At 30.3% G+C, this 26,785-nt stretch overlaps 1 protein-coding gene across 2 annotated transcripts in view; it reads right to left on the bottom strand.

Annotated features, from left to right (window-relative positions):
• Window positions 1-10,399, bottom strand: part of LOC129971347 (short-chain dehydrogenase/reductase family 16C member 6-like) — a 77,855-nt gene extending 67,456 nt beyond the window's left edge. Inside the window, exon 1 of one of the 2 annotated variants that reach the window (XM_056085020.1) lies at window positions 9,774-10,399. In XM_056085020.1, coding sequence (XP_055940995.1) covers window positions 9,774-10,226 — 453 coding nt within the window. In that variant the 5' untranslated portion in view covers window positions 10,227-10,399. The remainder of the gene's footprint in view (window positions 1-9,773) is intronic. The other variant, XM_056085021.1, reaches the window with a different exon arrangement.
• Window positions 10,400-26,785: the final 16,386 nt, after the last annotated feature.

Genomic DNA, 26,785 nt, shown 5'->3' with positions numbered 1-26,785 from the left:
ATCTAGATCTTTGGCATCATTAACCTAAAATGTCTATAAGCACGCGAATATACTACTTCCCTTAAACATCCAAAATTTGATCAAAATCTCCATATTAAGCGTTAGGACCACTTACCAAATTTCATCCCTTTAGCTTAATATAAAGAGATCCAGGTCTAAAAAATGAAAATTCAACAACATCTCAAACTCGAATCTATTGATAATTAAGTTACTTTTCTTTCTTTGCATTGTATATGATTTAAAAAAAATGTATAAATTCTGTATCAGAATCACGATATTCTTCCAATTTTTAATTCACATTAGTGGAAAACGCGCCAAATCTGGCGACTACAGAAAGAAGAGTAAGAGACAGGTAGGAGGAGAGGGGGGAGATTGTAAACTCATCGCGGGAGAAAGTAAACAAAAAGTGAAGCAGAGAGTAACGAAATAGAGCGGAGTCATTTCAGATAATAAGCTTTCGAAACGACGGAATAATAAAAAAGACTGCTGAATTACAAATAATTCCCGCCTCACGGAAAAGAGTATTTAAAAATGTCGGAGATTAATCACTATGTCGTCATGGAAAAATTACAACAAAATTACTAAAATCTAACTAGGTCAATTGCAGGAATGCAAAATAGTTTCAGAATAAAAATTATAACTAAATGGTTTTAGTGCATTTATTTCCATTGGTGCTCATATCATTCCTATTTGAATACAGAAAAAAATATCTTTGAAGCATTTAAATCAAGTCAGAATTTCATCCGTTCTAAATTTCAATCTTATCTACTTTAGTGAACTGACTAATCTCTATTAACAATAAAAAAGAATGTGTGCGTGTGCACGTGCCGGCATCTCTCTTTCCCTCCCTCTGTGTAGGCACTGGATAGACCATCTGACCCAGTTACAAAATTTGGCAAAAGTGCAAGAATTCAAATACACACATCGGAGTGTTGGATTTTTTAAATACTTAATTAGAATTTGTTTTATTAAAAAGTAAGCGAGACATCAGTATTTTTACGCGATAACATTATTATACCAGTTTAATTGTCCTGCAGTTTTTTCCCCTCAATTTTGACGATTTTCTATTATATATATTTTTTAAACGTTTTTAGCAATGGGTTATAAATTACAATAAAATTCTAATCGTACTTTAACTGCCCTCAAATATTAAATTGTGTGATTTTTTTTTACCCCATTGTACAAGCTAAAGAAAAATTCTATTTAGAATCGAAGCAATTTACATAAGAAATCAGAAGGTGAAATAAGAATAACATATGGGACAACATTCATTTTGAAATATATTATCCAAACACCTAAGTTTTTGATGGTATTATAATGTCACGGGACTAGGCTCGATTAAAAAGGTTCGTGTTCAAAATAAAGAAATGGAAAACTATTAAAATACTGAGGTTTTAATGTCTGTCACGATTCTTAAAAATACTTTGTTAAAGACATCATAAACAACAAGTTATGTATAAGAGATTTAATTGATATTATCTCAACCAATATTCCGGAAAAAATCGTTGCTTGTTTCTATCTATTATATAAAAAAATTATGTAGACATTGCGTTTTACTGCTTTATGATTGGTAGATAGCGAGTCACATGATCCATGACATTTGAGGTTTGTTTACCCAGTATTGTTTGAAATATCTAGAGAAAATTATTATTACGTCGTAGTAAGTATTTATTTACTTCGGTGAAATGGTGAAAAAAAGAAAAGCACAGCTTTAAGTGACACCAAATTAACAGCAAATGAGTTTAAAATAATATTATTTGTTAATTCTACTTTTAAACATACCGTTTGTGGCAACACTAATCAATAGCTTTCCGGTTTGTTTATCTTTTTCGAGTAACGGAACTTTTTTGTCTCTTGTTTAGCAATCGTCTGAATACCAAAGCAATAAATGTATTAATCCTTGATATTTTAAAAGTAGTAATGGGACGGCTAGCTATATCGGATGAAGAAAAAAGTGCGAAGAAAGGTCAAGCGAGAATCTGGCAATTTGAAAAAAAAAAAAAAAAAAAAAAAAAAGCTGATTGTGAATCTGCTAAGTTGATGGCAAATCGAGAAAATAAATTCAAAGTTTAGATTTTGGAAATATAAGCAAAGAATTTTGTCACTGTGGGGCTTTGAGTTTTGAATCGGAAGTAGGTCGATCGGAAAATGTATGTTCTCATCATGGAAAGATTAAGCTTTCAACATTTATCGAATGGCCAGTGGACTTTAAAAACATGCTAACTGGGACTAACAAATATCGTGTACAGTATCAGACAACATCGGGAGTGGTGAACAAAAGAAAGCAGACAGCGAATTCGCTTAGTGTACTATAATACTTTACTGCTTTTACTTTCTCGTAAATAAAGTGAACAAAGAGAAAGCAATTGTAATCATGAAAAAAGTTGAACTCGAGACTCAAATGAGATCTCAATGCTTCAGACTTTCCTAAGTCCAAACAGCACATTTCCGGAATCATATTTTTAAGCACAGTAACACAAAACGCTTTGAGCTAGACTGGTGAAATTTGCTACACAGATGTCATACTACATTTTTAGATTTCTGTCAAATTTTAAACGAAATCCATTCAGTGAAACCGTGTGTATCCGGCTGTCCAAATATCTGCTAGTACAATAATAAAAAAAAACGAAAAGAGTTAAATGGATAAAATTTGGTACACAGATTTAACATCTAAAGTATAGATCTGTACCAAATTTGGAGCCAAATCAATCTTGGGGTTGATCGTTTGTACTTTCACAAGCACGTAAACACGATGTTCAACCAGCGGGAAATTTTCTCCCTTACTCTCTAATCGTCATGCTAGAGAAAACCTTGAACGGCATTAACGTACAATAGTTACGAAATATTAACTTTTGGCGTAAATTTAACACTCACTGAATCATCGATCATGAGATCCTTGGCGAATTATTTGGCGAATAATCCCTAGCATGCTGTTAATGGTATCCGAAAATCGAATTTGTGCTTTAGAACGTTTTTCTCAAGTGACTGAAACAAAGATTTGACAGAAAGTTGCACTTATAGTCACAAAATCCCTTACCAAATATGATATATTTAAGTCATAACGTTTTTGAAAGCACAGACTGACAGACAATCAAACGTTTGTTTGGTTTTGGCTCAATTTTGACGAATGTTTACACTACAGATGTTAAATCTGTATACTAAATTTTATTTGTATTTTGTTTTGTATTTATCATGTAAGCTTGTGTTTTTCAAATTCAGGGAGGGTTAAAACGTGAGATTCGTTAATTCGAATTTTTCTGACGATCGTTTAAAATTTTCTTTTCATAAATTTCCTAAGAGGAAAAGTGAAAAATGTATTTTATAGACAAGATCTATTATTACTATTTAATATATAAATCTATCTATTAGTAATAAATCTATTATCTACTATTACTTAAATCAAAATTGTATGTATATACCTCCTACTGAATAAAAATAATTTTTATGTATATTTTTTTCGGGTTGATTTGTATATTTTTTCGGTTACTCAGTGGCTTATCTGCAGAATTCATTTGTCTGTGGTTGCCATGGCACCGATGTCAACAAAAAAATCAGGAATTCGTTGAAATTTCTCAATAAGGAATCTATCTTAATTGGTCTTTCTCCAAGATTCAAGTAAAGAAATAAAACATTACAGATCCCTCAATTTAGAATGATCTAAAAATGAATTTAAAAAATAAAAAAGATAAATTGCGTTAATTGATGCGGTTTTTGATGGCGCTGTTATTTTAGCAATTGTTTACGAAGAATCAAAGTATGATTACTCGGAAAATTATCGCAGAGATGAAAGGTCAATCCAAACATTCACTTGTAAATGGAATAAATCCAAACTGAGCAACTAAAAAAAAAAAAAAGACCTCCATCATAGGTGTTTTTTTTTTTTATTCAAGTTCAGTATCTCAAATTGTCATCACTGACTTTTAAAAAAGAAATTTAAATAGTCAGAAATGTTATTATATTATAGCGTTTAACTTATTTAATTACAATTTACTTAAATTGTATTGGAGATACATTAAAAAGAAAAGAATATTTAACTTAAAATAAACTAACAATTATTTCAACTTCAGATATTGTTTTTCCTTTCTAAAAAAATAAATATTTGAAAATCCTTTTATCAGGAGTTTTCATCCTTTTATAGTAAACATAATTTCAAATTTGATGTGTTCTAAAGTTACAAAAGAACCTGGATAATATGAAATTGTTCCAAATTTTAACTCTTTATTCTGACTTAAAAAATGTCTGATTTGTCTGAATTTCGGGGGGGGGGGTTAGTAACCTTATATTTACTAGTAAGTAAAAAGATTATGTTAATAATTAATAATCAATACTTAATTTTAAAAAGGTAGCTTCTTGAAAATACGTTCGCTCATTTTTTTTTTCTCCGTAGAATATGATAATTAAACTTTTACTGAAAAGATCGTCAAATAGATAATGAGAGATTCAAATGATAGATTTTCATAATAGAATCCGCATTGTATAATTACATAATTCAGCCGAATTCAGAGAGGCAACATCTGTATATAGCAATAAAGCTATACCAAAAGTTTGGCAATTGAAGCACCTATTCATGCAGATGTGGAAATATGGGTACTTTTCCGTTAGCCGGGTGCAAGCGAAAAATCGCCAAATATTGTAGAATTCCGCCAAATTCGCGTTTGGTTCACAATTGGCGACCTTTGCGCCCGGCTAACGGAAAAGTACCGAAATATGATAGACATATTACAAAATTTCCTTAATTTTTAAATATTATGAACAAAGTAGGAAAATAACGTATTCCTTATTTCCTGAATATGCAGATTATCCACTGATATATCAGGGTTGAGCAGGAAGAAAATTAAATTCGCGCTTAATTTCAATCTGATTATCTTTTTACGTCAAAAAATCGTTCATCATTCGATGTTAAAGAACACGTTAACAATAGCAGTTTTCAAAAACATTATGATATCAGGATTAAAATAAAGCTAATAAAAATCGTTTGCAGCATTATTTTGAATTGAAATGAGAATATTAGTTTCGCCAAACTATTTTTAAATCTGATAGCCTTGAAAAAATGCTAAGTAGCAAACGATTTTTAAAAATTGCCGATTAAATTTTATTATTTATTTTAGAAAATGATAAAACATGTTATTAAATATTGCGCATGGAAATTCTGTGGCAAATAAATAAAATGATTTAAAATATCAATATCTAAAAGAAAGCGAGATCCCGTTTCAAGTCGACAGTTCATCAATTGGTCAGTAAATTTGTTTATTGCGAAATCGCGATGAAACGTACAGTTCTGTTTCATCATAGTTGGTATGAATGTTCCTTTACGTCATAAAAAACGTTTATTTTTTATTACCGCTTCATGATGATACGGCTCTTTTAAAGATTTCATTGTTTAGCGAGTCTATGGTGAATTTGGCACCATTAAAATGTCTGAATCAATGGCGAATTATTTATTTGTTATTTTGTTAATAATAATAAACGCAGATATTGAATTGTAATTTTGTTAAATACTGACAAAAGTAATATATTTAACTGTAATTTTAATACCGATAAAAAAAATTTTTGACAAAAGCAGATTTTTTTTATTTATTTGTTAATATTGGTAAAAGCAGATATATTTATAATAATTTTTTTCAAATACTGATTACAATTAATTTCTGGCATGAGATTAATAGTATTCAAAAATCAAATTTGTGTTTTAGACGCGTTTTTTCCAACAAATTGAAACAAAAATTCGATGCAGAACTAAGCTTGTAATCACAAAATCACATACCGGATTTAATATATTTATGTCATTACGTTTTTGAGTCATCGCGTTTACATGCTTATGAAAATACACACCAGCAGATGATCAACCTTTTTTTTAATTTGGGTCAAAATTTGATAGGTGTCAGTGTTTCAGGTGTTAAATCTGTGTATCGAATTTTATCTAACTCGGTCTCTTCATTTTGAAATTACTATGTTAACTTATATTCGAACGGCGGGACAGACAGACTTCCTTTGGATGAATCAACAAATTTTATCTGAAGACCGTATACCAAATTTCATCCGCCTAGCTCAGAGTGTTTTTGAGTTATCTTTGTCACAAACGGACAAGTGGAGATTTTTTAAAATTTGTTTTTCAAACTCAGGGAGTTCTAAAACATGGAAATTAATCAAAATGTCTAGTTCGAATTTTCTGACGATTCCAATACTTTCTCTATGCTTCGTATACGAGAAAATAAAAGCAAACATTTATCAGGACGAGAGATTTATAGTTTCCAGAATTATAACTATTTTCATTCTATTAAAATAGTAACTGTAAAGATAAAATAATCTTTTCTTTAAATAAAAGTGTAATATTTCATTAATAAAATGATTAATTGCTTAGTAAATTGTCGTGAAATTGAATTAAAATCTTTTTCCGCTTCATAATATTCGTGAACAAAAGCTCAAAAAAGTCTATTCAGTTATTTTGACTTCTAAAATGCTTAAACAATTTCTGAATTTCTACTTATATATCTAGAAAGGGATTTTTAATAAGGTAGTTGTAACTTTCTTTTTTTTTTTTAAAAAACTTCATATCAGAACTTATTTTTACATTGATAAAAACGATTCATAAGGCCTCAGTTTATGAGAGTGAAAAGCATTCTTATCGCCATTTCACAATTTTAATTTATTTATTTATTTATTTTGCGAATAGTTATTTTATCACTCCAGATTAAAACTGCTATCTCTTTATAGCTTCAAAGGCCACAAAAAAACATTAATAATAAGCACTTTGGTCAGATAATAGGATTCTATAAATTAATTTTTATCATTAATCGGAAATTGTAAAGTGCCAACCCTAATCGGAAAAAATAATGAAGGCGTAAGTTTTAATCAAATTATTTGATGAACAAATGCGCCAATGTTTTTTTTATCTCTAACCAAAGCAATTGTATTGTTTTGATAGTTAATTATTAATTCGTCAAATTATTTTAAATGGTAAGCAAAGTGACTTTCTTCTTATTTTTTATATGTATTTCAGTAACAAAAATGTTTAACAGAAAAAAAAACAGTGGGAATGGTCTCTTTAAAACACTAGTCTTTGGCGTACAATAATTAAGAAATATTAACTTTTGGCGTGAATATGTATTTTTACTGAATCTATTGTATCATCCTTGGCGAGTTATTTGGCGATTAATCCCTGACATGCGTTAATAGATCCAAAAATCGAATTTGTGCTTTAGATACGTTTGTCCTCAACCGATTGAAACAATAATTGGACACAAAGCTGCACTTCTAGTCACAAATTCACGAATTAAATTTGATATAATTAAGTCATTGCATTTTTTAATTATCGCGTTTACTTATTTCTGAAACTGCAGACCGACAGACAGTCAACACGCTGTTGGATTTGGCTCAAAATTTGGTACTTGTTTACACTATAGATGGTTAAATCTGTGTATCGAATTCTATCGATCTAGTTCTCTACGTTTCGTAGTTATCGTATTAAGTTATATTCGAACAGCTGAACAGACGGACTTCCTCTAAACAAAATTTGAGAGAAATCTGCAAATTTGGTGCAAAGACCATATACCAAATTTCATCCGTCTAGCTCAAAGCGTTTTTGAGTTATCTTTTTCACAGACAGATGGACGAATATTTTCCAAAAAATGTGTCATTCGAACGCAGGGGGGTCTAAAACGTTGAATGAATTTCGAGTTCGAACTTTCTGAGAATTACTATACTTTCTTTCTACTACGTACATGAAAAATTAAAAATTCGCTTAACTGAGTTAATGAAATTAAATTATAATGCATGGATTAACTCAATAATAACCTTTGCTCACATAATAAGATTATATCATACTGAAAAGTTTCGGATCTTTAAATAGGCAAAGTATTCATCTGTCCTCAGTATTAAGGGCCCCCCAAAATTCCGATACACCATTTGCGGTATTTCTGACTATGTTAATTTTATGCTTTCATTTATTTTACATGACCTTACACTCAGATTGATTCAAATTAGAATCATCGTTTAAATGTTAGAATATTATTCTAATATTTTTTAATTAGTATCTTTTACAAATTTTATGTTATGTTGCTTAAAATTTTTTTAAAAAAAATCTGCCAATTTATTATTAATAAAGAATGTCCGATTCTATAATTATGCAACATTTAGATTTTGTTTAAAAAATTTTTTTCTTATGATTTCTGTTGTTATAATATGTTGTTTATGATTTCTGTTGTTTATAATGGCAATTGCCATGGACAAGCTCGCTAACGAAGTCAGCGATTTTAAGCCAAGGGAGCGTCTCTTGTTTTAGTAGCGCCAAAAAGGGCCAAGAGTATGTCTTAGCTACTCACGCGTCACATTCGCTTGCACAAACCCTTTTTACAAGGGGGCACATTCACAAATCTCACAGATAGAACAGATGAAGAACAACCATGCCCGAACCGGGACTCAAACCCAAGACGCCCAGATCACGGGGAAGACGCGCTCCCCTATGCCAGGACGCCGGCCTAATGATTTATTTTAGAATTGAATCGAATTTTTTAATAAGTCAATTGATAAAACTAATTTGATTGCTAAACTAATCTGGACCCGCATTTAATAGTTGTAAAATTTTTTTATTTAAAATTGATTATATAGAGAAATAATATGATTTAAAAATATATATGTACAGGTAATTTGAAAGCAAAAAAAAAAAAAAGAAGCGATGCCCTCGAGACTTGATTAGAGCCCCTAGAGGACTTAATCTGGCTTTGATTCTAAGATAAATACGTCCCAAAGTTAAACATCGAATGATGAAAATAATATTAGGTCTCACCAAATTATGCAATGAAACAAAAACCTAGATATTTCAATGTTTTATCTGAAACTAAAAAAAGAGGTGTCTTGATTTGATAGTTAATTATTAATTAATCATATTGAGTTAATCTAAGACCATTTATAACCATTCTAAACCATTTATAACCATACCATTTAAGCACATTAATTATAATCATATTGGCTTGATCTAAGAACCAAAATGACTTTTCTTCATTTTCTTTAAATTTATCTCGTTTTGAAAAATATTTCTTCATATTATTAAGAGTAAAAAATTCGCTTATATGAGTTAAAGAAAATAAATCTCTTTATCTCTGTTGATTGTCTTAAAATAACTATATTCAACGCTTTTTAAATGCGTCAGGCTTAATCGCAGATCATTGAAATGTTATATAGTCAAGATAATTTTATTAAATAAATTATAGGATTAAAAGACTGCATAAAATTTAGACTACTGATTACATTGAGTACATTTATTCATTGAAATAAAATATTATTTACTGCATTTAAATCTTTTTGAAGGTAAAACTGAATTTTACGATGGATCAAAGAAATTCTTATTAAATAATTCTTCAAAATATTGCATCAATTATAAAAATTATTATTCTGTGGCACACATAAGATTACATTATGAAAGAATTCGATTTTCTGTAATCAGATTTTTAAAACAATTGGTTTGATTTTAGCAAAAAAGTTTTCATATTTTTTTGAAGTTTTATTTCTTCCATTTCAAATTCAAATTTAAATCTTAAGATGGCTGATAACAAATTAGATATATATACAGTACTATAACCAAAATAGCGTAAGGCTTCTATAATGAGTTATATGGCTATCGAAATTTGTAGCTTAGAAATATTTTGCAGAAAAAGCTATTAAAAGATCAAAGTATATAAATAATTAATTGAAGATTTTAAAGAGCATTACATCTGGCAAACTAACTGGTCACTAAAGGAGGTTAGTAATAAAATATGTATAATACATGAATTACTCACCCAAAAATGTGCCAAAGCATTGACCTCGAATGTCTTCTTGATTTTTTCATCAGGACACTCTAAGAACCTTTTCCCAGTGACAATGCCCGCATTGTTTACCAGGATATCCACTTTCCCAACTTCCTGTTTGACTTTCGCCGCCGCATCGTACACGGCTTGGGGCTGAGACACATCGCAGTGGAAGGCGAACGCCTCCCCTCCCTGATCCTTCACCAGCTTCGCGGTCTCCTGGGCCCCGTTCAGGTTCAGATCCCACACCACAATCCGGGCCCCACGCTTCGCGAAACGGATTGCCAACAGCCGGCCGATCCCGCTCCCACCACCTGTGATCAAAACGGTTTGTCCCTTAATATCTTTGTATCGGAGACTTCGCGGAACGAATGTTAGAACCACCGATTCTAAAATGTAGTATATCAATAAAACTAGATTCGTTAGAAACTTGACAACTGACATGGTGAAACTGGGATTGTTTTTACCGCAATGCTGCAGTGTTTACACAATGAGAAGTACGAAAAGCAAGATGTGGCTGTTCGATCTTACGGAAGCGATGTTGCTCTTCCCCTAGAAAGTAGACACCGTGTGAATTCTATCGGTGGTTTGTTATCTTTTACGAGGCGACTGCGGCGGCCCTTCATAACAGAGACGCGAAGGTCACAAAGGCGTTCACCAGCGCCGCCATCGCCAAAAGTTCGCCAATGTTTATAGTTCTTGGCGGGGGAAAATGCCGGTTTAATTTAGTGTCGACAACGGTCAATATTTATGGTCGTTTTTGTTACCGAGTGTGATTTATTTTTTGTGCAGGGGTAGAATTGATCTAGCGAAGAAATGTTCTGGGTATCTTTATTACTAGCTCTTCAAAATTTAACTAACAGAAATGGGGTAAAATTATATAATTACTGAGGTATCATTGTTTTTTTCTAATCATATGAATGTTATTAATAAATGTCTTTACAAACATTTATTTTCATTTTAATATTTATTTCTAAGATAAAAGTTATTAACCATAGTGAAATCTGTTAAACAGAGGTAAAATTTTTGGAAAATGCATATATATATAATTATTTCATATTATCTTTTGAGATTGGTTTTAAGAAATATAGAAAAAAAATAATTTATGATTTTTTTTGGTTAATTATAACTTTAGTATTACAATCCACAGTAATTTTTGTGATTTTTTTTTTTTCTATTTTAAATAAAACATTTTTTTTTAATTTTTACATAAAATATTTTAATAAATTATTGATACCACTCTTTTTTTATTACGAGGTTAAAAATGTTTATATCGCGTGCTTTGATACATTGAAACTACTGATTTAAGGATTTTTTTTCAACAAACTGTTGTTCTCCATTTCCATATGAGTCAATATTTTTAAACGTCACCATACTCACATGTCTCTTGAGCTCTGCACCAATGTCTGTACAAGAAGTCAATAAAAAAAATCGAATGAATTCAAATATTAAAAAAGAAAAATTCATCCAAACATTCCCTTATAAAATTTAATTATAAGAACATATTCTCTGAGAAATTAAGAATACTCTTCTTAAAACAATAAATCCAGACAAAATAAATGAAGGTATCAAAAATGTTTTTTAAAAAAATATAGCCCAAGAAGAAGCAACAGTTAAATGTCAAACATCAATCATCTGGATACAATAGTTAAGATAATTAACTGTAACTCAAAACTACCAGACAACTTTGAAATCCGTAAACCAACTAAAAAAAGTCGAGACTAATCGTCTATGATGCAAACAATAATATGTTCAAAGAAGCATTCGTGGAAACATTACTTTACCATATGAAGAAGCCAACGAACTTTCCAGATTAAAACAGTTAAACAACAAATAAATGCCGTTGGGTAACGCAGGTTTCTCCGAAAGCATATCATATTTTAATTAAACAAAAAAAAGCTCAAAATTTTTAATAAATTAAAAATAGCTCGAGTAAAGTTCTTAAAATGTTTTAAGAGAGCACTTGAAAGAATTCTCATTTATGTTGTATTTGCCTGCTGGACTCGGACTGTACTTCAAGTACAGAAAATCATCAGTATTCAAAGAAAAGTGCTTTTTGTAATAATGGATCTTTTAGAACCACTTCTACTACGACACTTCAAATTAGTTTATATAACAGAGCCAATAAACCTTATCTGTGCTATGGAATTAACGATATTTAAGGCGAAACATAAGGTAGGAATTAATAACTTCTAAAAATAGACTCTGATTTCATAGAAATGGAAATTTATACAACTTGGATTATCCAATGCGGGACAGAGATAGTCCGAAATTTTAACGTGCTTTCTCAACTTCAGAGTTTTTTTGTGTGTTTGCTTTTACTTTCTCGTATAAGTAGTATACGTAGAAAAAGTATAGTAAGCATAGCATAGTATAGTAAAAGTACAGAAAAAGTATAGTAGAAGTATAGAAAAAGTATAGTATAGTAAAAGTATAGTATAGAAAAAGTATAGAAGTATAGTATAGTAAGTACAGTAAAGTAAAAGTATAGTAAAGTAAAAGTATAGAAAAAGTATAGTATAGTAAAAGTATAGTATAGTAAAAGTATAGAAAAAGTATAATAAATATAGTATAGTAAAAGTATAGTAAGTATAATATAGTAAAAGTATAGAAGTATAGTATAGTAAAAGTATAGAAAAAGTACAGTAAGTATAGTAAAGTAAAAGTATAGAAAAAGTATAGTATAGTAAAAGTATAGTATAGAAAAAGTATAGAAGTAAAGTATAGAAAAAGTATAGAAGTATAGTATAGTAAAAGTATAGAAGTATAGTATAGTAAAAATACAGAAAAAGTATAGAAAGTATAGTATAGTAAAAGTATAGAAAAAGGATAGTAATAGTGAAAAATTTAAAACTCGACATTTTGAAGAATCTTCACATTTTCGACCTCCTTGAGTTCAAAAAACACATTTTTGGAAAATGACCGTCTGTCTGTCTGTGACGAAGATAACTCAAACACGATTTGAGCTAGGTGGTTGAAATGTGGTATACGATCTTTCTACCAGATGTGCAGATTTCTGTCAAATTTTGAGCCCTTAACACGATAATTACAAAACGAAGAGAGCTACATAGGTAAGATATGGTACACAGATTTCACATCGATAGTGTAGCCACCTGTCAAATTTCGAGCCAAATCTAATAATAGTTTGATTATCTATCTTTAAGAAACATTTAAATGCAATAGTTTAAAAAAATGACTTAAATATATCAAATTTAGTACGGGATTTTGTGACTACAATTGTAATTTTTTTATCAAATTTATGTTTCAATCTGTTAGAGTTTTGATTCCCTCCGGTGGAGAAAAGGGGAAATTCTGTTCCCCTAACCAGGTGTATTCGAGACGCCGACGCGGCGACATGTACATACTCTCATTCCCGTCTTTTGTGTTGTGATGTGTTTGTGTGGTAGCTTAGAAATGTCTGTGTCCATATATGTGTGAAAATAAAACCTATGAAAGTTTCAACTCCTGCTTCGTCATTAATGGAATTGTCATGCACTGACTGAACACAATCAGATGAGAAAAACGTCACTGAAACACGAATTCGACATTTGGATAGTATTCACGCATGCCAGAGATTTATCGCCAAATAACTCGCCAAGGATAACACGATAAATTCAGTAAAAATGCTAAATTCACGCCAAAAGTTAATATTTAGTAACTATGGTTCGCCAACAGGGTATTCTCTGACATAACAAATTTATTAGAGAACATGCGAGAAAGTTTTGAGGCGATCGCTATCGATGCTTTTCTTTAGGAATAATATTCTTCGCTATTACAATTTTACAAAAGCAGGAAAATGCTGGAAAACTAATATTCATCAAAAATAAATAAGTATATACCGTAATGAAATATCAGATGCATTTCAAAGGCAAATGGATAAAAGATTTACATGGTTGTCTGTTGTTCTTTTCAAGCAAATAGCAATGAACATTTTATTTAAATTTCTGCTGATATGATCAAGAGAGTCTTTAATAAAAGTAAACCTTGAATTTTAAAATAGTTTATTTTTTAAAAACATATGAAAAGGAAATGAATTATAAAATAACTAGCCGCCTTTGGCGACCAGCTGGTTCGCCAATCTTAATGTTCGTTAAAATTTTAATAATTAAATATTTTATGCAATTCCTACTTTAATAGCTTCTTCATCAAAATATTTTAAAACTTCAAATTTTGATAGTCATATAATTCTCTCATAATATTATCAACGCCTTCAGTCATAACGTAATATGTATCTCTCTAATTTTCTGTTAGTTCCTTGTTAGTTAGTTAATTTATACTATAAATTAAAGTGGAAAGAATTCATCTGCAATTAATATAATAATATTTTTTACTGAAACAAAAAATTTTTTTTTATAATATGATTACTGAAAATAGTCACTGAGCATTTAAACTTTATGGGCACTAAAGAATATCTTTCCTAATTTATGTAATATTTCAAGAATTTGTAAACAAAATATTCTCAGATTCATTATGATCAGAACGATTAATTAACAATGTTTAATTTTAAATGCATCAAACACTAAGAAAATAAAACGAATCGTTTAAAATAATCGGTTGAAAACAGGTTAAAAAAAACTAAAAAACCGATGTACTTAAAATTATAAGCGTATACAAAAAATATATAACTAACATAAATGCAATTTAATTACAAAAACATGCAACTAACCTAAAAATAATTTAAATCATCCGTTGATAATGGTTGTCATGTCAACAATCAGAACACAATGCGCATGCGTGAGTTTTTCTACGCCAGTTGGGGTAACGCTATACAGATTAGAAATTTTTAATTTCCTTCATTCTGTTTTATTTTAATTCAAAAGTACTTAAGAATGAATCTGAAAGATCGATTCATTAACAATGTTTAATTTTAAATGCATCAAACATTAAGAAAATAAATAGAATCGTTTCAAATAATCAGCCGAAAAATCTTAAGCCTAGCCTCATGACTGTTGGGGAAAAAACTGAAGCCTTACTCATTTGGCGGTGGGGAAAATGAAAAGATTTTTTTGGCGGGAAAGTTAGTTTTTAATTAATAATTAAAATTCTAATTAAAAATTCAAAAAAAGGGCTATCCTATCTTTTAAATTAGATCAAACTGCACACGGTGTGCAAATTTGATTAAAATCGGTTAAGTAGTTTAGGAGTCCATCGCGGACAAACAACGTGACACGTAATTTATATATATTAAGATGTATTCAAATAACTAAAATTACGGATAGGAAAAAAATCGTTCATCAGGGAAGATCGGAAAGATATTGACAATGTATAATACGCTATCTGGATAACCAAGATAGATATCGCAACATCAAAACCATTTTTTTTTTTTTTTTTTCAAATTAAAAGATACCTGTCTAGATAGTCTTTTTTTAACTTGTTAGCAATGTTTCCCAATACAATTATCACACATTAAGTAGCAAAATTTACATATTATATATATATATATATATATATATATATATATATATATATATATATAAGCGTAATTTTAGAAGCAGAAGGCAGTTTCGAAGACAGTGAAGAGACTTTCGATTTTCTAACTTCATTTTATTTCCGTCCCGGGAGGTCTCTGTTACAAAGATAACTAAAAACACTTTGAGCTAGAAGGATGAAATTTGGCACCCATCCTTTATACCAAATTTGTAAGCTTCTATCAAATTTTGGGTAAAACTGGTTCTGAGGAAGTCTGTCTGTCCGAATATAATTATAATATTGTTACGAAATTACCGGGTTCGTTTGGATAGTGGGAGTTGTATGGTGTAAAGAATACTCAATCAGCAGGCGGCAGTAGAAAATGAAACAACGACGTTTATTTACACGAAGACACACAGGACAGCACAAAGACGACAACTATATACAACACAGAAGACGATTATCTTCAGCCGAGACGTGCAGCATACAACAGTACACACAGCAGTATTCAACAGTATACACAGCAGCTCTACACCGTCGCTGCTCCGCTAGTCCCTGGAAGACGAGTTCTTCAGCGTCGCTTCCGACTACTCTCAATTCACCACTCGACTCACCACTCCTCTGCTCTGCTCTGCCGCTTCCGACTTCTTCTCAATTCACCGCTCCGGTTCACGACTCCCCGGCAGCTACGGCTGCTTCCTTTTATAGGTCTCAGGAGGCGGGGCTAGACGCCTCTCAACCAATCAGGAAAGTTCGAGGCGTATCTCCGTTCCTACTCGACGGATCGGGAAAATTCTCGATGTATAATCTGTTTTGGCGCCAAAGTTGCCAAATTCGTCGCCAAGCTCTGTGACCTCCTATGGAACCAGCTATGCTGGGAAGCCGCATCACAGGTTCGTAACAATATGATAAGTTTAAAACGAAGAGAGCAAGATAGATACATTTCGATGCGCAGAAACACTATCAAATTTTCATCCAAATCCAAGAATGGATTGATCGTCTGTCGGTTTGTACTTTTAGAAACATGTAATCGCAATAACTTAAAAATGTGAAGCCTTTAGCATATCAAATTTGGTATGTGATTTTGTGACTACGAGTGCTAGGAGAGAGAAACGCTTCTAAAACACAAATTCCATTGTCGGATATAATTAACCACATGCCAGGGATTAAACGCCAAATAAGTCGCCATGGATGACACGATAGATACAGTTAAAATGCTTAATTCACGACAAAGGTTAATATTTCGTAATTATTGTGCATCGGTGCTATATAAGGCATTCACTAGGATAGCACGTTTATTAGAGAGTACGCGAGAAAGTTTTGGGGGGACCACTTCAGCTAGTTTTAATAACAATTATCCAACTAACTATTTATAATTAACTCAAATATATATCTATTTATATATATATATATATTTACTTTATACAGTATATTTATTATTCCCAAATTTTATTTAACCATTAAGAATTTTGCAAAAAATTGATAAAATAATAAAAATCACACATTTTTATTTTCTTAGCGTTTTAGAAGAACGTAACTCGATGTCTTTGAAATTTTGATTTAATAACCCATCAATAAACCACATTTGAGTTAGCAAAGTATTAATTTATGCAATTTAGTTATGAAAGACTGCAACAAATGACCTTCATAAACCTTAAAAATAATTTAGCATTTGAAATTGCATCAGACTATTAATCTGCTCAAAATATTTTTTTCTAGTAATCAAATTGGTAATCGCAATAAAAGTGGTATCTGAAAATGATTGCATTGAAAAAATGATAATAATAAAATATTGAACTTCCACAATTATCTAACTTATCTTCCATTTCTGATAGAAGAGAAAAATAAAATAAATTGATTGAGAAAAGCTATTGAATATTTCTATCAAGAAAAATAATTATCATTTTATCATGTATTTTTCATGATACTAGCTTCACACCTTAATTTGACTATGACGCTACATTATAGGACCCCACGTTATACATCAAAATACTCGTTTTGATGTGTTCTACCCGAACCTATAAATATTAGACGCTGCATACCTTGCGGGACACCCTGTACTAATATTAAAGGTAGGTGTGTGTATGCTAAACAAGAAAAGCTTGTCTGTCCCAGAGCTTTCAAACTTGATACATATATACAGTGGAAATTAAGCCTTGAAGCAATTTATTTAATTTTTCCAGGTTATTACGTCATCTAATTCTGGTAATAATAAGAATTCCTAGTACTGCTAAATAAAATATAAATTTCTCCTCCACCATTTTTTAACTCGACCCTTTATTTCCGCATGACTTCCGCATCTGAAAACAGATATAGAATTTAATCCGTTTAAACACAATTTATTGATATTCTCTATAATAAAAACTAAACTTAAAAGAAAACTTATTTTAGTTTGTGAATCTCAAAGCATGATAATAAAGCACAAAGGTACACATTTTGTAGTTGACCAATGAATTGTTTGTAGCTTTCTACTTCTTTTAACTCACTGTCAAGAGCTATAGAATAATTCCTACTGAAAAATAAATCATGGGCTTAATGATCACTGATAATTTTAAGAAATATATACCATATAATCTATAATAGATTTTCCAGATCATACTCTAAAAATTTAAATGTCGTTTCCAGTTTTTTTTTTTTTTTTTCACGTTGGTTTTTCTGGGGTTTAATGGTGTAAAAGCCATGTTTGACCATACTGCGCCAAGCAAAAGGTAAAAGTAAATTATAAAACCATACTTAATGGAACAAAGCATGAAAATCGATATAAAAATTGCATAAAATAAGACGGAATAAAATTTTAGAATATTGAGAATGAACAACAAATCATTGATTTCAAAATATAAGTAAAACAACAACAATGATTTAAAATGATTTCACTTATTGAGACAAAAACAGAAAAAAATTGCGAAAAAGTTAATTGCAATTTAAAAGCAAATGATTTTTAAAAAATTATGAGTATTCGTTTGGTATCGCACACACACCAAATCTTTCAAAGTTAATGACGCTTTATGAAAATAGCGGAGACGATGAGAATTAAAAGTAAGACATTCAATTAAAATGTGTTTTACACTAAAATCGATTTGACACGTTGCGCAAATTGGTACTTTTTCAACAAAAAATAAAACGTTTATGTGAGAAGCGACCATGATCTATAAGGAGGCTAGCCAACCTGACATCCCCCCGTAAAGGGAGAACAAATCATAGACCAATGTTATGGCCTGCACATCCCATGTAGAATCAGAAAATAAGGCGCACGACGTGTGACCCTCTTTCTTTTATCACCCCTATACGACCCTTGTAGCAGCACCTTCCGTAAACAGGAAGGAGGTAGTCACGTAAGCAGCTGCTGGGCATGACGGGGACCACTGTAAAAATAGCAGGATAGTCTTTTTTGTTGTTAGTTTCTTTTTCTAAACCCTCCCATAGTAAAAGAGTTCCATAAAAGTATAAAAATAAGGAAAGAATTTTTCTTTTTTATTATTACTATTTACCCCCCCCCCCTGGAAGCAACAGAAAATGCAAAATCTGAATTAATACAAAAATAAAATATTTGTAATTTACATTTTTTAAACTTTTTTTATATGTAGTATAGAGAAAGTATAGCAATCATTAAAAAATTCGAAACCCAGATTTTGATAACTCTCCGCGTTTTAGAGCTAGCTCCCTCAGGACGAAAAACATATTTTTGGAAAATGTCTGTCTATCTGTCTGTAATAAAGATAATCCAGAGACACTTTGATCTAAATGGGTGACATTTGGTACACGGTCTTTACACCATACTTATAGATTTCTATCAAATTTTGAGCATCAGAGCAAATTTGTCTGCCCGGCTGTTCGAATGTAATTTAGCACAGTAATTACAAAACGAAGAGAGTTAGATACATAAAATACGATACACAGATTTAACATCTACAGTGCAGTCACCTGTCAAATTTTAAGCCAAATTCAAAATGACTGACTCTCGGCATGTTCTTTTAGAACCATGTAAACGCAGTAATTCAAGGACGCAATGACTTAAATATATCAAATTCGGTAAGTGAATTTGTGACTACAAGGGCAGTTTTGTATCAAATTTTGATTTTAGTTGGTTTGGAAAAACGCGTTTAAAACACAAATTCGATTGTCGGATACTATTATAATCTGTATTTACTGTAGGCGGTTCAAGGTCACATTTTCTACCTCGTTATTGGTTGTCTGATATCAGTAACGCGGTAGACTTGAACCGTCTATAGTAAATACGCAGACTATAACCGTATAGCAGGGATTAGTCGCCAAATAACTCGCCAAGGATGACGAGATAGATTCAATAAAAATGCTATATTCACGTTAAATGCAAACATTTCGCAACAAATGTACACCAATGCTGCACAAGGTATTCTCTGGGATAGCATTTTCTTCAGAGAATATGCAGGAAAGTTTTGTGGAGACCACTGCCGCTGGTTTGAGCTGTTTTTTATAACAGGACTGTAGATTCTTTCACTCCCTCCCCGCGTTTTATCATTCGGTTCAAAATAAATTCGGAAACCTCTAGATGTTTAACTTTTATTAGATGACGAAAAAAATTACGATGTCGAAAGTGACGATTACATATTATAATTAAATCTCTACTAATAATTAAGATGTATGCGTGCTCACGCGATCCCCCGCTCAATCCTAAAAGCATTATTCTGTAAATACCAAAGAGAATAATAGAAATTTATTTTAGAGGGTAAAAATGTGCAATTCGGAACGATTTTTTTAAATTTTAATAAATTAGAAATTTATTTTTTTTTCTCTTTCCCCAGCCGTAACTGCCAAAAATATCACAGCAGAGAAAAAAAAAAAAAAAAAAACAACACTTCATTTTAGTATTTAAAAAAAATCACAATGATACTAAGTAAGTTGCTGTGCAATTTTTTTTTTTTTTTGCTTGTTTTTAATATATATATATATATATAATTTAATATGACATGTTTACTCTGCAACAATATGTTTAACTGTTATAAAACTAAAATCGCTTTCCTCGGCGCTACAATAATTCTTTCACATACTGTGCCGATTTCTGTTTAAAATATGCTTTTAATAATATGTTTCATATTAATATTATTGCCATCATTATTCCGGGGGGGGGGCTGGTGGTAAGGTCTCGGCTTCGGAACCGGAGGGTTTCAGGTTCGTGATCCGATTCCACCGAAGAATCGTCGTGTAAGGGGGTCTGTTACACGTTAAATCCGTCATGACCAAACGTCCTCCCATTGGTGTGGTGTGGTGTGGTGTAAAGAGGGGGGTGCCAGCTCAGGTGTCGTCCTCGTCATCTGACCACGGGTGAAAATGACGAGGTCCGCCCCAAAATAGCCCTAGTGTTGCTTTAAACGGGACGTTAATATAACTAAACTATTCCCGGGGGAAGATTAATCGTCAAAACTAACCAATGCAAAAATATTCATAAACTATTGCATTAGGTTTAAAATTGCGAAAACTGAAAATAAATGAATAAAAAGACTGAAGCAGAGAGAACAAGTTTTCTTTCTATAGCCAAGTTATCTCAACAAAATGATACAGTTTCACAAAAATTTCAACTTGGAAAAAAAAATTACACTTTTTTTGTACTGCAATCATATTTACACACTTAAATATCGACATTCAAAATAAAATATCATACTCTCTTTAAATGCCAAATAGGGAAAAAATCTGGAAGGAAACGACATCTTCTTCCCGCCCACCCCTTCGCTACGTCTCTTATATCTGAACACAATTGCATATTTTGTTTTCAATAACAAATATAAAAATTTTCAATTCATTTCAAAACTATTCTGCCTTTTCCGTAAATTAGTTTAAAACACAATAAGCATTCAAAAATTTAACTACCAAAGCAAGAAGAAAGTCATAATTCAGAAAATTCAGGTACTACTTCAAAAATTGTTTTCCCCAATTTAAATAAAATGAAATATCTAAAACAATCTAATCGAATTTTCCATATTTTATATTCTTCCGGAGAATTTGCTTATAATGTAATGATAACAAATCAAAATGAAATTTTAAATCACAGCAAACATTGCGAAATAATGTTACATTTTTCCTGACTTTTACCAATAAGCTTATTAACCTAGCCCCTTATTATTAGTAATAAATCTAAATTTAGATAATAAAAGAAAGATATGTCACTTTTTCACGAAACTATCCTTATAACGCTCAAGGAAAGAAAATACTGAAAAACGTATTGCTAATCATTTTCATTAATAATATGTAAATTCTACATTTTACTAATCTATAAAAACCCTTTTCCTCGACCAATTTATTTTGATCTCATTCAAAAATGAATGTTACACGCTTTTAAAAATATTGATGAGAAATGATTCTTTTGTAAAAAATTCATTTATTCTAACACATAGGAAATATTCTATTCTAATTCTCACAAATTTATTTTAGAACAGAACATTATTGATCGGGAAATACAATAAGGCCCATTCTTGTGCAAATGAATATTTCTCAATTTCGTTTGCTATCTTCTAAACGCAGTTCTTTATAAGCACAATCAAAATGCAAGATGTATATGCTTTCCTTCTAATTTAAAAACAAACACTCACTATTCAAAAATACATGATGCAGCATTCACGGAAAAAATTATGAAATGTATAATTATTTACCAATAGATTCATATTTTTAAATGATGTTTATTTAAATATTAATATCAATAGATTTTCTACATCCTCCTGCTGATGAAACTCACATCTTAATATAATAATATATTTGCCAGTGTTGTTTTTCAATATCTTAAACAGCTAAATAAAGAATTTATTAATCGATTATTTCTTTCTCATGTACGTAGTATTGTAATCGTCAAAAAAATTCGAATTCGAGGTTTTGATAAATCTTCACATTTTAGACCTTCCTGAATTTGGAAAATATATTTTTTAGCCTAGTTTAGTTTATTTATATTAACGTCCCGTTTTAAAGCAACACTAAGGCGATTTTCGGACGGACCTCGAAATTTTGAACCGTGATCAGATGACGAGGACGACACCTGAGCTGGCATCCCCTTCTCCACACCAGAGGGAAGACGTTTGGCCAGGACGTTTAACGTGTACCAGACCCGCTTACATGACGTTTCTTCTGTGGAATTGGGTCTCGAACCTGAAACCTTACCGCAAGGGTACCGCGGTCCTATATTTTTGAGAAATATCCATCCGTCCGTCAGTGAGAAAGATGGATGGATGAAATTGGATGGAATCTATTTTTTCCCACCTTCCAAGAGGTGTTGCTGCTACCTAGGGCTGGTTGGGGAGAACAATGAGAGGCTGAGGTGAGCTCTATTGATAACTATATATTGTTGACTGGTTACTCAGCAATAGGGTGAAATGACCTATATATTTTAAATTGTGAAAGGAATGCTAGCTTGGGGAACTTTCAAAATCCACCTCCAAATATATGATCCATCCTATTACTTGCTTAGGACTGCAACTTTTATCATCTTTTCTGTTAAGGTAGTTCCATTGTGTGTGTTTCAGTACCGTCCTGTCTGCATCTTCAATAAATGTCTATTGTGAAAACAACAGCATTATGAAAATCTATTTTTGCAAATACGAGGCCACAAATGCAAGAAATAGGTCATATGGTAAATTATAGTGGCAATATTTAATTTCAAGTACTTTCTAATGCGTTTGATGTGTAGAAAAATAGAACAAATTATTGATGAAATATAAACGATATATATATCCTAATTTCATATAATATTTATCTCACAAAATACACAAATCAAGCATTTAGAAAATTATTTATTATAAAATAGAAAAATTTTACAGATAATTCTAGGGTCCCCCCCCCCTCCTCTCAGTTTTGTAGGTTTCAGATCCCCTCCCCCACCTTTTGTTTCCATTTTTTCCCCTATAAACATTAAAACTAATTTGTTTAATCTAAATAAACACAATAAATATATTAAAATAAATTAAAAATTTAATTTCATATTCATTGAAATAAGCACTTATTACAGAAGGAAAACATTTTTATTGTAGTAAAAATGAATACTTGATACATTTAAATTTGTTTTCTTACTCTGAACTAGAACTAATTTCAAGCATTCTTAGAGGGGTAGGGAAGAAGAATGGGGAAAGAATTATCAAAATCAAAATTGATACACAGGTAAAAAGACTAATATAAACAATTCCCATGATAAATCAATCATTGATGTGAGGTGTATTAATTTTAAATTACAAATGACATAAGAATGCAATAATTAACAGTTTTCATATTATCAAAATATCTATTCAAGATTACTGTTGAGTGATTTTGATCAGTATAACTACTTTCACTTTTGGTTCTCCATTGAGGCATGCAAATCAGATAAAAATTTAAGGTTGTGACAATTGTCAAAAAAGGAATGAAATTTGTAAACAATAACTTGTAACTTTTGATATGTTATTTGTTTTACCTCATGTCAAGATGCTTTTATTTTAAATTTTGTGTTAGATATTTCAGACATGTTAATAATAAGTTTAATAACTGCAATCAAGATAATATTTAATAAATATTATGCCTTTCTAAAAGAGGTTTTATTTATTATTATTTTTTTTATCATTAAGGGACATTAATGTAATTGTCGTACCATGTTCTAAAACTTCTTAGAACTGAAAAATGGCAATTTTTAATTAATGTCACTTTTTGTGTGCACTTAATGTTTCTAAGAGAATAATATTGAGATTTGTCATTCTTATGGTCACCATGATTAGACACAGAGAAGATATATTTAATTCCACTGACTATGTGCGTATAATTGTCGTTACTGATTTATGCTTTATTATTCCGAAAAATGTTACATTTGACTCCAAGATTAAGAATTTCAATGTTATCTTAGATACACTCGAGTCTTATATTTTACTTAATACCGCTAGAGAGACCACAAATTATGTATACTTCAATAATGAATCAAATGTAACATTTCTTAATGTATCTTTCAAAACAAGAAATGTATATTTTTAGCATACATGTAAAGGATATAATACTAAAATATCTTGAATAGTCTTCAATTTTTACTTAAATATACAAAGAAATTAATCCATACAGCAATTTCAAGCACATGTTAATTGCAAATAAATGGTATAAAATGTTTTGTATTCTTTGCCAAGTTTTTGGCTTTAATGGCAATATTCTATATCCCAGAATGTATGAAAATTATTCAAACAATTCTAAGTCAAAACCATGATAGATTAATAATTCCTCAATCACTTCCAAAGTCACAATTTTACAGAACTCAGTTTTCTAGCTGAATACCTCACCAAGAAAAAAAATTTATCAATAATCTGCTAATCTTTCCATTATATATTACTTACTGTCAACTCCGACATATTTTCTTCAAGAGTATTTCTTAACCCTAAAAGACAAAATGCATCGAAAGCTGGAATATTCCAGTCAATCAATGAATCTGCCCATTAGGTTCCTTTTCAGCTACTGGAACAATATAAAATGGAATTAGACATCAATCTTAATTACACATTGAAACTAAATAATATAGTTATAATAGAGTTGTAAACAACTTTAACAAGAAACAAAAAAAAAAAAAAAAAAAAAAAAAAGCATTTTCAATTTAAAGTTTTTTTAAATAATATTTCTTTATAAAAGAAGTGAGAAAATAGATTTATTCCCTAATATCTGTTTAATTGTTAAAGATACAAATCTGAAAATTTCTTTTGACATAGCAAGAAGCTCCCAAGTTTTAGTCCCATATTTACTTGCTGTTGTCAATTTAATTTTTACCAATATTAAGAAAAGTTATCCGCAGGAAAAAAAAAAAAAATTATTCCACTCTCAGTCCAATTTTGGAACTTCCAACAATGATATTGGATGATCACCCAAATTGTATGGATAGAGTCGCAGCTCAGATTTGTTTTGTCTTGCAACATTTTTGTCCCGACAAATATTTATCAATGTATATTAATGAACAAAATTGCTTTCATAGCTTATAATAGGAATTGCCACATAACTCAGATATAAATCCCCTCCCCCTTTAACTAATAATCAGTTTGTCCACAAAGTATTTGCAATTCACAAAATTTATCAAAATCATAATTCTGGGAAATATTGTAATTTATAAGAATTCTAAAATTAGCACCAATAATATATGCTACAAAAATAACTTTAAAAATTATATAATTTTTTATGCATAAAACAATGAATCGTATCTAAAAAAATAAATATCCCAAATTCAAAGCTGGACAAGTTTATAAAAAAAGAGACATTTTGATCTTTATGGAATAAGAATAGAAAATTTGGTGAACAGGATCACAAATTAGTGAACAAACAACAAAAATCAAAACAATAAAATATGAAATAATTTTATCAAAAAAAAAAAAAAAAAAAAAAAAAAAAACTAGTGTTTTACATGAGAATCAAATGGAAATGTTTAACACGTAACATAAGTTGCAAATATTTTCTCCATTTTTAAATTATACACAATAAAAGTATTTCTTTCTCCCATTTGTTCTTATGATATTCTACCTTTTTTTAAATAGAAAAATATAGATAGTTGAAATAATTAAATAGAAAACACTTCAAAAATTTATCAACACTTCAATGGAAAAAAGATTATCACAAGAATAGAATATTTCAGATTTTTGTCAACTCAATATAATTTGTTGCCAGAAATGCATCCAAATATTTTTTTTTTTTTTTTTGTAAATATTGTAATTAGTATATGAAATATTCTTAAATATGAGATTTTAATATGACTTTTCTGAAATATATTAAAATCTTCCACTTGTAATTCAAGGTAAAATATACTTTGAATTATTTGAGTGCTTTGAAACTGTACATTTAAAAAAGGAATATTCGCTTTTCAAAAAATTATTTTATTTATAAAAAGTATAAAGAACAAATAAAGAGGTATATAGAAGCAGAAAAAGGTAGACATAGTAAAGAACTATTTTCTTTAATTCTTTCAGTATTAAGTAGTGCCAAATGCCTACTCAAATATTTGAATATATCTGCAAAATTTTCCCCTCTTTTGTTCAGAGCATGAGAGCATGCACTTGATGCCTTTTTTTTAAATTGTATGTCTATCCAGATGACCTAATGCAAGGGGGACAGATGAACACATTTTCAAGTAATAAATCTCCCTATGTTAATCAGTCCACTTCTGCATATCAACTCATAAAGAATACAAACTGCCATTGCGGTTTTTGGAAAAAGAGAATTCCTTATTTTCAAAAGAGTAACTAGCGTATTCTAGTGTCTAGCATGAAGGAACTTTGAAATCCTGGGATTAAATATCCAGGAGAGATCTTTTCAAAAGGATACAATAGTATAAATAAGTCTTAAACTGGCAAAAAAAAAAAAAAAAAAAAAAAAAGTAAATGTTTTAACTGTTCAGATTTTATTCATTATTTATAACATTTTTAACAAAGACCATTGGCACAATAGTTCACCAGAGCATTGAAGTTTAATTTTTATTAAGTCTAATGAACACTGTTCACTCCGCTTACCAACCCGCAAGAATCGCGCTATGATTCTTTTAGGATCACTAAACAATTCCAGCTCACTTTGCTTGCCATATAATTTATTTCTCCCCTAGTAACAAGAAATTAAAAATACATAAATTGCAAAAATAAATTTAAATTATTTCAAAT

This window comes from Argiope bruennichi, chromosome 6 (genome assembly GCF_947563725.1).
Source record: "Argiope bruennichi chromosome 6, qqArgBrue1.1, whole genome shotgun sequence".
Taxonomy (NCBI): domain Eukaryota; kingdom Metazoa; phylum Arthropoda; class Arachnida; order Araneae; family Araneidae; genus Argiope; species Argiope bruennichi.
Note: the sequence above shows the minus strand (reverse complement) of the source record. Positions and strands in the feature narration are given on the sequence as shown.